General features: G+C 42.0%; 1 protein-coding gene across 7 annotated transcripts in view; it reads right to left on the bottom strand.

The window, feature by feature from the left end:
• Positions 1 to 18,626, bottom strand: part of LOC115224725 (5'-3' exoribonuclease 1) — an 88,798-nt gene that overhangs the window by 33,630 nt on the left and 36,542 nt on the right. For 6 of the 7 annotated variants that reach the window (XM_036513753.1, XM_036513754.1, XM_036513756.1 and 3 more), the window contains exons 20-31: positions 18,396 to 18,499; positions 17,067 to 17,168; positions 15,143 to 15,217; positions 14,252 to 14,339; positions 13,860 to 13,973; positions 11,902 to 11,994; positions 10,463 to 10,719; positions 8,849 to 8,935; positions 6,441 to 6,573; positions 4,463 to 4,522; positions 3,075 to 3,280; positions 1,532 to 1,736 (exon numbers count right to left, since the gene is read on the bottom strand). In XM_036513753.1, the coding sequence (XP_036369646.1) occupies positions 1,532 to 1,736; positions 3,075 to 3,280; positions 4,463 to 4,522; positions 6,441 to 6,573; positions 8,849 to 8,935; positions 10,463 to 10,719; positions 11,902 to 11,994; positions 13,860 to 13,973; positions 14,252 to 14,339; positions 15,143 to 15,217; positions 17,067 to 17,168; positions 18,396 to 18,499 (1,524 nt within the window). Of the gene's footprint in view, positions 1 to 1,531; positions 1,737 to 3,074; positions 3,281 to 4,462; positions 4,523 to 6,440; positions 6,574 to 8,848; positions 8,936 to 10,462; positions 10,720 to 11,901; positions 11,995 to 13,859; positions 13,974 to 14,251; positions 14,343 to 15,142; positions 15,218 to 17,066; positions 17,169 to 18,395; positions 18,500 to 18,626 lie in introns of all 7 variants that reach the window. The other variant, XM_036513752.1, reaches the window with a different exon arrangement.

The following is an 18,626-nucleotide window of genomic DNA, read 5'->3' as shown; positions in this document are numbered from 1 at the left end:
GATGATGGTTTCCAGGAAGCTAAACCTTGCACGAGAGATGACAAAGGAAGAACAAATGTGAGGATGCTGTGTTGGAGAGGAATCGTCATCCAACACTGGCCACGAGACAGAATGGACAAACAAGATGTAAAAATGATGATAGCAATAACAACAACAATGATGACGACGATGATAAAAATGATAAGACAATAATGATGATGATGATGATGACTTGCATATAAATAACACTTGTACACAATTTCAATATGAAAAATGACAAGGGCAGTAAAGATATTGGTCTATAGAGTGACAGTGTGAGGAGATGATACCATTTACCCACTTTTTTCAGCTCAGCCTCTTTCTCTTCTTTGTCACGAGGGAAGATTTTGTGGGTGAATGGTGTTGTCTACCAATACTGAAGGGTTGCCAGGCTGTGACAAGATATTGTTATTATTCTCCTAGGCATAGGAGTGGCTGTGTGGTAAGTAGCTTGCTTACCAACCACAATGTTCCGGGTTCAGTCCCATTGTGTGGCACCTTGGACAAGTGTCTTCTACTATAGCCTCGGGCCGACCAAAGCCTTGTGAGTGGATTTGGTAGATGGAAACTGAAAGAAGCCCGTCATATGTATATATGTATGTCTGTGAATATGTTTGTACCCCCCAACATCACTTGACATTCGATGCTGGTGTGTTTACGTCCCTATAACTCAGCGGTTTGGCAAAAGAGACCGATAGAATAAGTACTGGGCTTACAAAGAATAAGTCCTGGGGCTGATTTGCTCGACTAAAAGCGGTGCTCCAGCTGGAAGTCAAGATTATACAACGAAATGAGGACCAAGTCACAAAACAGACCTTTCTAGATGCAGGATATTATAAAGGGTGACCAGCCACCTTCCACAAACAAACACAAAGGGGGTAAGTGTCTCTCTTCTCTTTCTGGTATTTTTACATCACCAACTCAGAATGGGATTTTTACTAAGATCTTTCTATGAGGGTGAGTCAAAAAGTAATGCAATCAAAATGAAGCTGGTCCTCTGTGGATCATATCCCTATTTCTCAACATAGTCACCATTCCTCTCAATAGCAATGTTCCACCTTCGAATGAGAGCATGTATCCCTGCCCCATAAAATTCTGTTGATTGTTCTTTGAGCCACTTCTTCACTACAGTTTTCACTTCCTCGTCACTGGAATAATTTAGCGCCTTCAGACTATCATCTCTTCGGCGCCACAAAAGAGGGTTTGAGAGGCAAACATTATTCCAGTGACGAGGAAGTGAAAACTGTAGTGAAGCAGTGGCTCAAAGAACAGTCAACAAAAAGCAATTCAACAAAAGGTCACCAACAGAAAAGTACCAGACTTGAAAAAGATTGAAAAAAAACCCAAAAAACATGAGTATTGGGGGTCGATTCGTTTGACTGAAACCTTTTCAAAGTGGTGCCCCAGTGTGGCCACAGTCCAATGACTGAAGCAAAAGATAAAAGAACTGAACAGAAACCAAAAAAAAAGGAAAAAACAATAGAAGCCAACAACAACAACAACAACTACGTACTCTGGAGTTATTCTGGTTGTTGACCGTGACTTTCCGTTGGGTCTGATTCCCAGAGTATGTGGGCCTTGCGGACTGGTTCTGGTTGGCATACTGGGAGGTACGTGCTGGGAATGGGCTGGTCGTTGTAGGTTGGTTTTGATGTTTCCCATGCGACAAGTTCATCATATCATGGATGGTCAGATGATAGCCACAGTTTGGGACATTGCTGCAAAAGAATAATAATAATAAATAAATAAATAATTATACACATACATATATATACATATATACACATACATATATATACACACACACACATACATATATATACACACACACACACACATATATATACACACACACACACACATATATACACACACACACACACACATATATACACACACACACACATATATATACACACACACACACACACATATATATACACACACACACACACATATATATACACACACACACACATATATATATATATATATATATATATACACACACACACACACACATATATCTGCAAGCTTAAAAAGCTGCACTCCGTGTGGTTAGCTCCTGCAGGGGGTTACGCGGACCTGTGGCCCAAAACTAAAGAGAGCCTTTATTGGTCCCCTACCAATAATGGTATTACTTTACACTCAGTTTAAATAAAAATCTTGAAAGTTCACAAATTTTTGGAATTCTTTTAAAATTTGAATTTTCAACTGTTTTCTTATAACAAATTCTCATCCAGACCTGATCCCAATGTTGGATGTTCAAGGACCAAATGAAGGGCAGATCTTTCAATCCTGGGATCATCCTGATTCCAAAATAGGTATAATATGTCTGTGTAGAGCAAATGTAGACTAAGATACAGGGGTCCCAGACAGACAGACAGAATTTTGCATTTATTATTATTATTATTATTATTACACACACACACACACACACATATATCTGCAAGCTTAAAAAGCTGCACTCCGTGTGGTTAGCTCCTGCAGGGGGTTACGCGGACCTGTGGCCCAAAACTAAAGAGAGCCTTTATTGGTCCCCTACCAATAATGGTATTACTTTACACTCAGTTTAAATAAAAATCTTGAAAGTTCACAAATTTTTGGAATTCTTTTAAAATTTGAATTTTCAACTGTTTTCTTATAACAAATTCTCATCCAGACCTGATCCCAATGTTGGATGTTCAAGGACCAAATGAAGGGCAGATCTTTCAATCCTGGGATCATCCTGATTCCAAAATAGGTATAATATGTCTGTGTAGAGCAAATGTAGACTAAGATACAGGGGTCCCAGACAGACAGACAGAATTTTGCATTTATTATTATTATTATTATTATTACACACACACACATACACGGACTTCCACACAGTTTCCATCCACCAAATGCAGTCACAAGGCTTTGGTTATCCCAGGGACCATAGTAAAAGACACTTTCCCAAGGTGCCGTGCAGTGGGACTGAACCCAAAACCATGTGGTTGGGAAGCGAATGCCTTCGGCTCACAGCCACAGCTGCCCCTTTCTGACATGAAAAGAAGAAGAAACAAAAGACTTACCCCACTTCAACAGCCTGTGAGAATTCTTCATCAAACAGGATGTCGTAGATGGTTGAGAATGGCTTGTCCCCTGGATGGACACCAACCACCGTCCCCCTCAAGCCAAATGGCAGAGTCCCTAGTCCTTTGCGGATGTTTATAATACGGTCAAACAACTTGTACTCCACGTTGGAATCAGGTATAACATTGCTCACTGATGCGATGGGCTGCAATGAAGAATTATTTTTCATTAAAGCAGAGTTTAAAACATTGGTTCTTAACCTTTTGTTTTGTAGTCCGCCCACCCCTTTAAGTAGTTGTTATACCCAGCACCCACCTAAGTGACAAACTCAGGTCTCACAACTATACAGACTTAACAAGGGAGGATAATTTTTAAGTTATATTCTGAAAATGGATTGTATAAGCTTTTTTTCAACAATGAAATGACATGAGCCGGCCAGGTAGCAAACTAACCCAAGGGTACTGTGTCTGTTTTGGCAGGGTCTTTATGGCTGGATGCCCTTCCTAACACCAACCACTCTGCAAAGTGGAGTGAGTGATTTTTACGTGGCACTGGCACAGGTGAGGTCAGTTTTGCCATGGTTTCTATGGCTGGATACCCTTCCAAATGCCAACCACTTTGCAGTGTGGGATGGATGCTTTTTACATGGCACCAGCACTTGTAGGGTCATCCAAGTAACTTACAACACAAGAAATTTTGAGTGGGGTTAAAGTTCTCATATTTCGGTAATTTCAACCAATCAATGACGTGTATTCAGCTGAATAAAATTACTGCTGTTGTTTGTCAACAACAACTTCCGGTGGTGTATATTTCGTTTGTCACTGTTATTTACGACCCTGACCCTAAAACCCTTAAACCAGTACAAATGCACAAACAATGTCATAAATAACAGTGACAAACAAAAAAATACACCATTGATAGTTGTTGTTGACAAACAACAGCATTGAATACACGTCATTGATTGGTTGAAATTACCGAAATACGGGAACTTTAATGTGAAATAACTTTGTAAAATATAAGTTTTTCTCAAAAACACTAAGAGTAAAAGATGTTTTATATGACACATTCTACCAATGTCTGAAGTTTGAAAGTGTTTAGTTACAAAAAATCATTTTTTAAATCTGTCGGTCAAGAGGTAAAGATCCGAAAATTCACCTCAACCAATTCCGTCCGACCCATGCTAGCATGGAAAAGCAGATGTTAAGACAAAGGCAATGACGACAATCAAGATAGAGAAAGCAAAGTGTAGAAATGGAGGAAGTCAGTCTCAAAGACCAGAAGAATGGTACTGACAAATGGTAAGAAGCTGCTCTGGACAAGACTTGTCCTCCTAAGGTAACCATGGAGATAAAAATTTAAAAAATTAATGAAATATAATGTAAATTACCTTAAATAAATTGTCTGGTTTCACTGTTTGTGAAACAGTCTTCACATTTTTGTTGATGTCCTGGAATAAAGAAGGGTATATATTTATATGTATGGGTGTGTATATACATATGTGTATGTATGTATATATGTGGAATTAAAAGGTTCTGATTAGAGATGAAAGGAAGGGTCTGCAGGGGTTGCGTGAGAGCTGCAATGCTGTGTGGGAGTGAGACATGGTGTCTGAGGGAGGGAGAGATATGGATGGCAATTTTGGGAAGGACTGAGAGAGAAATGTGTGGGGTGAAGCTGTTTGATAAGGGCTGAGGACTTGATGGGGATGCTGGGGTTGGAGGAATCGGTGGAACAGCTGGGAAGGGTGGATGGAGTGAGGTAGTATGGGCATGGGATGAGGAGCAGGTTCTGAGGAGGGTGCTAGAGTTTGAGGCAGTGGTTTTCAACCAGGGTTCCGCCTGTACAGTCCAGGGGTTCCGCAAGAAGTTACAAATCTGCTAAAATCGGCAGTAATTTTTAATTCTCCTGTGCAGATATGTGTGCATAAGACAATTAAATTATTGCACAGGGGTTCCCGGAGCCAGTGGAATGTTTCCTTGGGGTTCCGCTTCAGCAAAAAGTTTGAAAAGCACTGGTTTGAGGTGAATGGACAGCAAAAGCAAGGTAGACCAAGGAATATGTGGAAGGTGGAGGAGGCGATTGGGAGGGTTAGCTTGAGAAGGGAAGACACCCAAAACTGGGCAAGATGTCGAGATGGTGTGAGGGCAGTTGCTATTGACACTGAGGTAGATCCAGCCACTGCTATTAATGGGGACAAAACTTGGATTTAAAACACTGGATGATGATATATATGTGCGTGTATATAAATATACATGATGCGTGTCATCATCATCATCATCGTTTAACGTCCGTTCTCCATGCTAGCATGGGTTGGACGGTTCGACCGGAGATCTGGGAAGCCAGAAGGCTGCACCAGGCTCCAGTCTTATCTGGCAATGTTTCTACAGCTGGATGCCCTTCCTAACGCCAACATGTGTGTGTATGTATATGCATGTGGGTATGTGGAATAAAAAGGGGTTCATATTTGTGTGTGTGGGTGTGTATATACATATTCTTTTATTTGTTTCAGTCATTTGACTGAGGCCATGCTGGAGCATTGCCTTTTAATTGAAGAAATCAACCCCTGGACTTATTCTTTGTAAGCCTGGTACTTATTCTATCAGTCTCTTCTGCCAAAGTGCTAAGTTATGAGGACGTAAATATACCAACAACGGCTGTCGAGCAATGGGGAGCGGACAAACACTCACGCCTATATGTGTGTGTGTGTGTAGAATAGAAAGGGGGTATATATGTGTGTTTGTGTATATAAATGTGTGTGTATCTATTGATGACAGGGATATATCAGATAGATGATATACCGTCCAACCCATGCTAGCATGGAGAACGGACGTTAAACGATGATGATGATGAGTTAGATGAACACATCTTAAAAAAATGGATGGTAATGATGATGAATGGGTAATGGGAAGAAAAGAAAAAAAAATAAACTAACAACAACAAAACAGCATAGGCGCAGGAGTGGCTGTGTGGTAAGTAGCTTGCTAACCAACCACATGGTTCCGGGTTCAGTCCCACTGCGTGGCATCTCAAGCAAGTGTCTTCTGCTATAGCCTCGGGCCGACCAAAGCCTTGTGAGTGGATTTGGTAGACGGAAACTGAAAGAAGCCCGTCGTATATATGTATATATATGTGTGTGTGTTTGTCCCCCTAGCGTTGCTTGACAACCGATGCTGGTATGTTTACGTCACTTAGCGGTTCGGCAAAAAGAGACCGATAGAATAAGTACTGGGCTTACAAAGAATAAGTCCCGGGGTTGAGTTGCTCGACTAAAGGCGGTGCTCCAGCATGGCCACAGTCAAATGACTGAAACAAGTAAAAGAGAAAGAGAGAGAGAAATAGAAAAAAAAAAAGGGTTGAATCCTCACCGGCAACTTTCTCACTACATTTGCAATGGCTTCGACAACCCCTTCATTGAGCACCATAGAACCACTTTTCAGAAGTTTAATATTACGGCATGGTAAAGTCTTTATAAAATCTATCACGTTCTGAAGAGTGTACCTAAAACAAGACAAACACCAAAAGTTATATCACGTTCTCTAGCAATTTTTTTAGTCAAAGGTGGTGCCCCAGCATGGCCGTAGTCCAGTGGCTGAAACAAGATTAAAAAAATAAAGCCTGGAACTTTTTTTTTTTTTTTGTAAATTCTCATTTCATATTTTTTGTTTATTTTTGACTGTTATTCTAACAATATTTAATGTTTCTGATGGCCTGAAGAACTACGAAAGATCAGAGTGGACTAAGAACTGAGCCCTGATGAACCCCAACTTGCATGCTAAATTCATCACTGTATTCAAGACCGACCCTGACCTTACTGACAGCATCACTGTACATGGCTGGCACGGCTCTAACAAGCCACTCCTCTACTCCTAGCTTCCTTAGAGACCACCAGATAAGAGAGCAGGGGACCCAGTCAAAAGTTTCCAGGTCAACGAAGGCTAAGTATAATGGTTTACTTTTGGCTGAATATTTTCCTTGTAACCGTCTCACTATGAAGATAGCATCTGTGGTACTTCTTCCAGGAACAAAACCAAACTGCATCTCATCTAGTTTAATTCTATCCCTAATCAGTTGAGATTAGAACTCTCTCTCTCTAACTTTCATCACTTGGTTCAGCAGTTTCATATCTCTGTAGTTGTTTCTAAGGCATCACCTTTACCCTTGTAGCAGCTGACTATAACACAACCACACCAGTCTTTCGGGATGATGCCTTCCTGAATAACCTGATTAACTATACGAGTGACTAGGCTGTATCCCATGCCAGCAGATATTCTAATCATCTCAGCAGTGATACCCAATGGCCCAAGGGCTTTCCTAGTCTTCATATCCTCATTTGCCTTATCTATTACTAGCAGCATAGCCCGGCGTTTCCTGGGTATGTAAGAGCCCCTAGTAGGCAACGACTAATCCCAATCTAGTCCTTTCCCTCTAGGGAACGAAGGCGCATGTGTAGGTTGCAATGTCTTCTCTTCACTCGAATACTTCTGTGTATACGATGTTCCTAGCTGTCCCTTTGGGCGATAAAAAGGTCGAGTTGTGTTCCCGAGACAGAAAATGTGTTGCATATAAAAAGCTTAGATTCTCGACCCCATGTCGAATTTATCGATTTTTTCAGAACTGGGGGAACTTTTCAAAGTTTTCGCTGCGTCAGTTTTGAATTATGACATTGGGCTATGTGTGTGTCAAGTTTCATCAGAATCGGTTGAAAGCCGTGGTCAGGGTGAGGGTACAACCTGACAGACACACAGACAGACAAACTGCCGTTTATATAGAGAGAGATACTGCTCCCTCCACACTGACAGATGGTCCCTCAATTGGTTCGATATTTGAAAGAGACTCCTTTTCCCATTCATTCTCCACATTTAGTAACCTTTCACAAGTGACACTTCCATGCAACTTTCTTCTCTGAGTCACTAAGTACAAGCATACCATTATCCATTCACACACACATTTCTCACCTACCACATCTCTATTCTCTCTGACACACTGCTTTGCAATCCTCAACCCCTCACACTTCTGATCCTCATGTCGTAGGACATACGCAAATCTCTTACCTTCAGCTACTCCTTTTCTACCTGACGCCCAGCTGCCCTTTTGGCTCCCTGATATAATTCTCTGCTTCTACCTTTTTTCCAGTCTTTCCAAGCTTGTCTCTTTGCTTTTTGGTGCTGTCCACCTCCTGGTTCCACTACCATGTCACCCTTGACCTAGCTGGGACTTTGCACCAGCCACAGATTTAGTGAGTGGCACCCAGTTAATTGTCAGCATTTTGTCCATCTTTACGTTCTGAGTTCAAATTCCACCGAAGTCAACATTACTTTTCATCCCTTCAGGGTCAATAAACTAAGTACAGTGAAACACTGGGGTCGATGTAATCAACCAGCCCCTCATCCCTCAACATTTCATTTTCAGACAACTGAGAATTCATTGAAAGAGATTTCCCTCTTAACCCTTTAGCATTCAAACCGGCCATATCTGGCCAAAATATTTAACCTGTTTTATATTGAAACTGACCAGATCTCACCTCTCACCCCAGCCCTACCATGTCATTCTAAAACTAAAAAATCACATCACTGAAATCTCTAAACTACAAGATAATGCAGGATTAATTCAATCCATTTTAAATAAACGAACATCACATTTGACAGAATAATCTGAACACTAAAGGGTTAAAGTAATTATGTTTGTATTAAGAACAAAAACAAAACCGAAAGTGACATTGACTTTGTTGAGAAACACAGACACAGAGAGATGGGAATAATGTGGAAGTCCTTACCTGAGGTTGCTGAAGACTTTGTTTTCCGGCAAAGCATCATGATATGAATGTCCCTGAGTTGAAATGATTTCAAAGAGTTCTGGAAACCTGTTGGGAAGATGTCAGGATGGATATGAGTATATGTGTGTGTGCGTATGCATATTAGATATGTCATTCTATGTCATAAAATGTGCACATAAAATATGCCAATCTTTGTTGCTCTGCTAGGTAGTTGGTGTTAGGAAGGGCATCCAGCTGTAGAAACCCTGCCAAAACAGACACAGAGGTCTGGTGCAGGCTTCTGCCTGGCTGGCTCCTGTCAAACCGACCCAGCCATGCCAGCATGGAAAGCAGATGTTAAACGATGATGATAACACACACAAACATCTACATAAATAATGTATGTAAATACAGGTAAATATATATATATATATCAGATTGGAGTCTGGTGCAGCCATCTGGTTCGGCAGACCTCAGTCAAATCATCCAACCCATGCTAGCTTGGAAAGCAGACGTTAAACGATGATGATGATATATATATATATATATACTGGCTTCTGTGCCGGTGGCACATAAAAAGCACCATCCGAACGTGGCCAATGCCAGCACCGCCTCGACTGGCTTCTGTGCCGGTGGCACATAAAAAGCACCAACCGATCGTGGCCGATGCCAGACCCCTCTGGCACCTGTGCAGGTGGTACGTAAAAAGCACCCACTACACTCGCGGAGTGGTTGGCGTTAGGAAGGGCATCCAGGTGTAGAAACACTGCCAGATCAGACTGGAGCTTGGTGCAGCCCCTGGCTTCCCAGACCCCGGTCGAACCGTCCAACCCGTGCTAGCGTGGAAAACGGACGTTAAACGATGATGATGATGATATATATATATATATACATAGGTAAATTGAAAATAAAAGTAAAAACAAAAGGATGTATGTAGTGAATATATTAGGTTGATACACACAGAGGAAGTTTAAGATGGAAGATGACACACCAAGCATGGCTCTTCATCAGAAGAGGACTTTGAAAATGCAGAGTTTTATTTCCAGCAGGATGGGGGCATCCTCACAACACCGTAGTAATGTAAGAGGTTACCTTGATGAGATTTTGCTAAACAGGTGAATTGGAAAAAGGGGTTTGGTAGAATGCCCTTTGCATTAATCAGACTTCACAACACAAAAGTTTATTTTATGGGGATAAATGATAAGCAAGCCCCAAAAAAAAACAACATAGGCGCAGGAGTGGCTGTGTGGTAAGTTGCTTGCTAACCAACCACATGGTTCCGGGTTCAGTCCCACTGCGTGGCACCTTGGGTAAGTGTCTTCTACTATAGCCTCGGGCCAACCAAAGCCTTGTGAGTGGATTTGGGAGACGGAAACTGAAAGAAGCCCATCGTATATATGTATATATATATATATGTGTGTGTGTGTCTGTGTTTGTCCGCTTAGCATTGCTTGACAACCAATGCTGGTGTGTTTACGTCCCCGTCACTTAGTGGTTCGGCAAAAGAGACCGATAGAATAAGTACTGGGCTTACAAAAGAATAAGTTCCGGGGTCGAGTTGCTCGATTAAAGGCGGTGCTCCAGCATGGCCACAGTCAAATGACTGAAACAAGTAAAAGAGTAACCTGTACTTACCTCTGCAAATATTGGTGAACACAGTCCAATGTCTTCTCGGAATAATGCCAGGTGTCGAACATAAATTTGGTGTAACCTGGCGCTTCACTTCTCCGATGCACTTTCAAACCGAGGCCAATGTTGACTTTCTGCTCGTTTGATCCGTTGCGAGAGTTGCGCACAACGAACACCGATTCGGTGATGTGGGACAGGAAATAGTTACTGATGCCCAAACGCATGGCTGCGTCGCTGGCTGAATAATACCGCTTCTCGTACAACTGTCAACGAGGAAAGGATAATTAATAAAGAGAGAAAGAAAGGCCAGAACTGGCAGAATATTGTAAAGTTTGCAAGCCATACCTATTTTTTTTTTACTACCCACAAGGGGCTAAACACAGAGGGGACAGACAAGTCGATGACATCAACCCCAGTACGTAACTGGTACTTATTTAATCGACCCCGAAAGGATGAAAGGCAAAGTCGACCTCGGCGGAATTTGAACTCAGAACGTAATGGCAGACGAAATACCTATTTCTTTACTACCCACAAGGGGCTAATCACAGAGGGGACAAACAAGGACAGACAAACAGATCAAGTCGACCCCAGTACGTAACTGGTACTTATTTAATCAACCCTGAAAGGATGAAAGGCAAAGTCGACCTCGGCGGAATTTGAACTCAGAACGTAACAGCAGACAAAATACCTATTCCTTTACTACCCACAAGGGGCTAAACACAGAGGGGACAGACAAGTCGATGACATCGACCCCAGTGCGAAACTGGTACTTTTATTTATCGACCCCGAAAGGATGAAAGGCAAAGTCGACCTCGGCGGAATTTGAACTCAGAACGTAACTGCAGACGAAATACTGGAAAGCATTTTACCCGGCATGCTAACGATTCTGCAATCACTTTGCAAGCCATACCAGAAGCAATTCGTCTTAAGAATAAAAACTGATTGATGGAACTCTCCAGGGTGAATGGCATGAGCGGATGCGTCATCTTCCGTTTTAATCTGTGTTGTGAAGTAATTAGCAATAGGAAAACGAACCATTTGTAAAATCCAGGCCAAACGAAGAAAGCAAACGAATGACTTGGACCGATGCTGACAGAGTGTGTTGTCTGCTGTTTGACAAGGGAGCAGGGTGCAACAAATGGGGAAATAAGGGGCTGAAACAGACTGAACGATGCCAGCAAAGGGAAAAATAATTGGACATCAAATGAGGAGGTGATGGTGGTGCTGGTGAATAATTTAATGGAAATTTCTTACATAATGATTGATGAATAATGATTAACGAGTGTTTGTTTTTGAAGTTCTATTTCTAGATCATTTGATTGAGAGAAAGAGGAGAGAGGATAAGAGAGAGAGTGTGAAAGGAAAAGAAAAGGTGAGGGAGAGAGTATTGTTTGGTGTACAAAATGGCCAAGAGAGAAAAATAAATAAAAACGTAAAGTTATCACCTGTTGGTTATGGATGATGTTATCCAAGTTGGGTTCATAGGGGACAGGGATAGAAACAGACACAGTACATTGGTCCTTGTTGACTTCTGAAACCTGAAACAATAAGGGATGGCAGACAATAACAACAACAACTACAACAATAATTAAAACAGGGATTCAGAGACTCCTCACAATTCTCTCTCCCTCTCCCAACCAGACCCTTACAACCGCTTTATACACCCCCACCATTCATGATCTTCTGTCCCCACACACTCTCTTCTATTCGCTCACCCCATCACCACCACATTACAATTCTCTCATAAAGTGCAACAGAAGTCATGAATCTCCTCCAGCCACAAAAGCCTGTTCCTTGCTCTTTATCGATACACATTCAGCAGAAGACCAGGGTGATGTGAAACGCTGGTCACAAGACAAACTCTTTGCACCAGTGTATATACACATACTCCTATGAGTTCACGTCGGATCCCTTGACGGTGGCACGTGAAAAAACATTCGAGTGAGGTCGTTGCCAGTGCCGCTGGACTGGCTCCTGTGCAGGTGGCACGTAAAAAAAAATACTGACTGACTGGCCCTCATGCTGGTGGCATGTAAAAAAAAATACACCATTTGTGCATGGCCGTTGCCAGTACAGCCTGACTGGCCCTCATGCTGGTGGCATGTAAAAGCACCCACTACACTCTCGAAGTGATTGGCGTTAGGAAGGGTATCCAGCTGTAGAAACTCTGCCAGATCAAGATTGAAGCCTGGTGCAGCCATCTGGTTCGCCAGCCCTCAGTCAAATCGTCCAACCCATGCCAGCATGGAAAGCGGACGTTAAACAATGATTATATATATATATATATATATGAAACAAAAATGCAATAGAAAACAATAAAACAATCGGACAGATAGACGATACAAAGTCGGATAGGAGAAACAGCAAATAGTAGGACAGGCAAAACAAGACGGGCCATTCGTGGCCGCCTTTCCTCAGTCAAGTACCAGAAGTCATAACTGTTTCGGGCAGTTACACTTGAGACAGTGCAATCTGGTTGCCCCCACAAAAAGTCTAAGCTAAGAGCATTAGACCTTTTTGTAAGAAAGCTAGCAAATGTGTACGGCAACAAAGACAAAAAAATGGAGAACATGGTACAGAATTACAAATACAAACAACAAGAAAATAACAACAGGTGTCTTTCGACTGAGAATGAATCAAATTGAGCTGACGTGTATGAAGTGAAAGCCTAAACATATATACACAACAAAGGACGGACTGACTACCTAGCGCCTTGCTGTACTCAAGAAGTCTTGTACTCCACAGCAGAAGTGTTAAGGTTACTCCCCTTGGTAAAAAAAGGATTGGCCTGTAAGGGTCCTGGGCCAGAGCCATGTAAAAAACACTCATGCTGGTGCCACATAAAATCACTCAGCACACACTATAAAGTGGTTGGCATTAGGAAGGGCATCCAGCCATAGAAAAACCAAGCCAAATCAGACTGGAGCCTGATGCAGTTTGCCAGCTCTGGTCAAACTGTCCAACCCATGCCAGCATGGAAAATGGATGTTAAATGATGATGATGATATATATTAATAAAAGAAGGTAGTCAGGATTTGAATAAAAGCTATTGAGTGCTTTCGTCCCCTTAAGAGATTCATCATGACCCTCAAAAGGATCTCCTTTGCCAAACTACTAACTAAAAGGGACATAAACAAACCAATAGCAGTTGTCAAGTGGTGGGGAGAGGAACACACACACATAACAGGTTTTCCCACAGTTTCCCCATATACTAAATTCACTCAGAAGGCTTTGGGTTAGGGTTAGCGTTAACCCAGAGCTATAATAGAAGACCCTTGGCCAAAGTACCACACAGTGGGACTGATCCCAAAGCCCAAATTAGCTGCAAAGCAAGCTTCTTAACCACACTGCCTCCATCTGCACCAATGAAAATATTCTTAAAAAAGTTTGACTAATTACTTACTTTTCCATGGAAGCCATAATAAGTTCCACTTAACATGAAAACTGAAGTATCAACTGTAAACACCTCGTCAATGGTCTTTTCATCAGAATACTCTGGTTCTTCAGAAATGATGTCCTACAATACAGACAAAAGAAAAATGATAAGAATTTGAAGGAAATTCTAGATTGATGTAACCCAAATCCTTAATTTTAAAAGAAAAAAAACGCATAGACATTAACATACACATGAAAAAAAAAACTGCTATCTTCAGGAAGATCAAAGTGAAATAAGCCTGCAGGATTAAGGTTAGAAACAACAACGTCTCCCAGGATGACACAGCCGAGTCCAACTTGCTAACACTGTTATAGAGGAGGATGGGAGAGAAGAGAAGGAGATCAATGTCATCTACTTACCCTGACAGTGGCTTGTAAGGCATAAGGCATAGTTTTTTCTGAGAACTGCTTCTGGAGAGTGATTTTGCCAGCAGGTCCAGCAACATATCTGGTAAGTTTAAGAAAAACAGGAGTGGAGAAGAGATGAAATCATTTGAAAGGAGCAGGGTCTTGAAAATACATGTGAGAAAAAGAGACGTCAGTTGTTTAGGGGTAGAGAGAGGGTCAACTTATTTTGTCCTGTTGGATGGAACAAGAAAATCAAAAACAAAGAAGACAACAGGCAACTGAAGGTTAGCATCTATGTCTAGCTGAGCTGGTTGGTTGTCTTCTGTTTGCTCTCAAAAACATTGATAGGCTGAGCCAACAAGGTGGTGGTGGTGGGGACTTTCATATTGTGGTGGTGGTGGGGAAACTTTCATATTATGGTGGTGGTGGATGTAAAGGCGAGGGGAATGCTAGTTGCTTTAGCATTCATGACAGGTGTGTGTGTATGGAGGCGCAATGGCCCAGTGGTTAGGGCAGCAGACTCGCAGTCGTAGGATCGCGGTTTCGATTCCCAGACCGGGCGTTGTGAGTGTTTATTGAGCGAAAACACCTAAAAGCTCCACGAGGCTCCGGCAGGGGATGGTGGTGATCCCTGCTGTACTCTTTCACCACAACTTTCTCTCACTCTTACTTCCTGTTTCTGTTGTACCTGTATTTCAAAGGGCTGGCTTTGTCACTCTCTGTGTCACGCTGAATATCCCCGAGAACTACGTTAAGGGTACACGTGTCTGTGGAGGGCTCAGCCACTTACACGTTAATTTCACGAGCAGGCTGTTCCGTTGATTCGGATCAACCGGAACCCTTGTCGTCGTAACCGACAGAGTGCTTCCAAGGTGTGTGTGGTGTGTGTGCGTGTATACTTACTTCCGTCCAGTGACTGGGCTTGCTCGGATTAACACAGAGGTTGGACCAATCTCAATCCCTCGCGTAGAATGATATCTATAAAAGAAACAAGAGGATAATGATTAAGAATGAGGATTAAGATGTTGGTGGGAGGGATGAGGGAGAAGAAAATTAAGGGGGTGGGGTATGAGAGGTGTAGTCAGGGGAGGAGGAGAGAAACTAATGGCAAGATGTTGAGGTGGGAGGATAGTGAAGGGGAGAGACGGAAGGACAAATGTAAGAGGGGACATAATAGGGGTAAAAGGAAAGGGAGAAGGAAAGATGAGAAGGGGTGGGGTGAGGGAAGAACACGACAGAGAAAGGAGCAAGGTGAGGCAGAAGAGGAAGGGAGTGAGGGAAAGAAAAGAGAAAACTCTTACATTACACGAAGGGGGGGGGAGCATGGCTGAGGGTTTAAGAAATTTATTGTCCAAGCAAGTGGTTTCAGGTTTTGCAGGTTCAGTCCCACTGCGTGGCACCTTGGGCAAGTGTCTTCTACTATAGCCACAGGCTGACTAAAGCCTTCTGAGTGGATTTGGTAGACGGAAACTGAAAGAAGCTTGTCTTGACATCAGGTTAAAGTTTTAAACAAGTGCCCTCATCAAACGAATTGTCTCCTCCGCTTGCAAGCCAGGGAGAAAGGAAATTCGATGTTTGGAAACAGGCGAGGTTTGGCAACAGGGAGAGAATCCAGCCGTAAAAAAAAAATCTCACTCAACAAATTTTGTTCTCAATTTAAAATGGATGCTTGGAAAACATACACGAAAAGGGGGAAAGTAAAGAATATCCATCCTTCCACTTTTGCTGCCTACTGTTCCTCTGAGACCCTCTTCGGTCATGACTGACCATGGGATTGCACCTAGAAAGTTACCCTCCCAGGCACAAGTCCGGGCAAGGTTGTTTTATGGAAGACCAGCAGTCACCCATGCAGACCAGCCGCCCCTCTCCATGCCACCAGTGTTATCCAAGGGAAAGGCAAAGGGGCCGATACAGCTTGGCACCTGTGACGTCACAACTCATTTCTACAGCTGAGTGAACTGTAGCAACGTGAAATAAAGTGTCTTGCTCAAGAACACAACATGCAGCCCGGTCCGGGATTCGAATTCACAACCTCACGATCGTAAGCTCGACACCCTAACTACTGAGCCATGTGCCTCAGAAGGTCATATTTAGAGGGATTAGAGTCCTCAGGCACCTCTTCCATAAGGGGCCTATCAGAAGCAACTGTCATTATGCTTTCTGGCTGGATTCTCAAGCATGACCAACTGAAACTATGGACCTTCTCCAACCATCTTGTACTTAGTCTCTCCTTGGGTCCCTTCCCAGTTGGTTCAGCTTGAAGAATCTCTCTTGTGGGCCTTTCCAGCAACAGGCTAACCATATTGAAAGCTCACAGCTCTTGTACTACAGACATCACCATCATTTAACATCAGCTTTCCATGCTGGCATGGGCTGGATAGTTTGACAGGAGCTGCACCAGGCATCTGTCTTAGTTTTGGCATGTTTTTTTTTATGGCTGTGTGCCGTTCCTGCAGAGTTTGGGACATCACAGCAAAGTCTCGCAAGACAGACTCTTCAACTCAAGCCAAAACAGCAAGGGACTGATAAGGAAATACAGTGAAAAATAAATAAATTAAATTTATCTCTTCAGCATTTAAGCCAGCCATATCCAGCCCAAATATTTTACCTGCTTTATTTTCAAACAAACCAGATCCAACCTCTCACACCTATCATACAATGTCATTCTACAAGTAGACAATCACATTATTGAAATCTAAAAGCTGCAATATATGATGAATTCAAGATAATACGGATAAAGAAGCGTTACATTTTGACAGAGAAACCCGAATGCTAAAGAGTTAAATAATTCTCATGTCCACTCTCGACAAATCAAAGTAAACCTTACTTCTCCGTAATGGCGTTGACTTCCCGTTGCCAAAGTTTGTGGTGAAGTTCATCCAATTTCTCACACCTGATGGTGCCATCAAAGTGGTTGGACAAATAATAGCTAGAATTAAAAAACAAAATACAACAAACATGAGAGCCACCGTTCAAAAGATGGAATACAAATTTTTAATTCTTCAATCTCCAGAATACAAAGCAATCTGAGTTTAATTTATACTCTTTACTCTTTTACTTGTTTCAGTCATTTGACTGTGGCCATGCTGGAGCACCGCCTTTAGTCGAGCAAATCGACCCAGGGACTTATTCTTTGGAAGCCCAGTACTTATTCTATCGGTCTCTTTTTGCCGAACCGCTAAGTGACGGGGACATAAACACACCAGCATTGGTTGTCAAGCAATGCGAGGGGGACAAACACAGACACACACATATACATATATACAAACGGCTTCTTTCAGTTTCCGTCTACCAAATCCACTCACAAGCTTTGGTCGGCCGGGGCTATAGCAGAAGACACTTGCCCAAGATGCCACGCAGTGGGACTGAACCCGGAACCATGTGGTTGGTTAGCAAGCTACTTACCACACAGCCACTCCTGCGCCTACGTACATATATAAAGAATTGTCCTTTTTTTTTTTTTTAAGCACAGGCCTGATAATTTTAAGGGAGAGGGGACTAGTAATAATCATTGACCATGGTACATAACTGGTACTTATTTCATCAATATGAAAGGACGAAAGGCAAAATGGATTTTGGTGGGACGTGAAACCAGGATGCAAGGAACCAAAATAAATACTATTACGTGTCTGCTACACAAAACAATTCTGCCTTCTCTCAACTCTTCATCTTTACACATCTATATTAATAAAAGCGAAATTCTGTCTGTTCGTCTGGGACTCCTGTATCTCAGACTAGATTTGCTCCACAGAGACATATTATACGTTCTTTTGGAATCAGGATGAGCCCAGGATTGTTTGTTGTTAACACGTTTCGGCTGATATACCCTCCAACCTTCTTCAGGTGTTTTGGGGAAAATTCAAACCTGGGTTCTCATTCCTAAGGTATTTTTCCATGTTAATTTATGTTCTAAACACCAGCTTAATAATAAAGTTATTTTACTAAATTCTATATTATTTTCAAAAATAATTGTAACAGAGGCAATGTATTTTTACAGAAAAATAGTAAACAGAGTTAAGAATGGTCAGCGGAAGAACTGAAGAAATTATAGACATTGCAAAATAGTCAAATGAATTTGAAAAATTAATTTTAAAAAAACTTAAAGAAAATGAAAATTAAATAAATAAAAATAAGAAGGCTGGGTATTTATACTGACCTCATCTGGGCGTCCGCAACTACCAGGACTTTAACTTCAAATAAATGTGGCCAGTTAACTAGAAGGGTCTTTCCTAAGATGTCAGTAGCAATACTTTTCAAATCCTAAGGAATAGAGATAAAGGGAAATCACAGACATATCGTATAAGACCACTTGTAGTCAAAGAAACATGGAATCGGTAACAACAAGGACTCCCTTGTTTGGATTTTACAATTAGAAATACAACATGTA

Source organism: Octopus sinensis, linkage group LG26 (assembly GCF_006345805.1).
Source record: "Octopus sinensis linkage group LG26, ASM634580v1, whole genome shotgun sequence".
Taxonomy (NCBI): Eukaryota; Metazoa; Mollusca; class Cephalopoda; order Octopoda; family Octopodidae; genus Octopus; species Octopus sinensis.
Note: the sequence above shows the minus strand (reverse complement) of the source record. Positions and strands in the feature narration are given on the sequence as shown.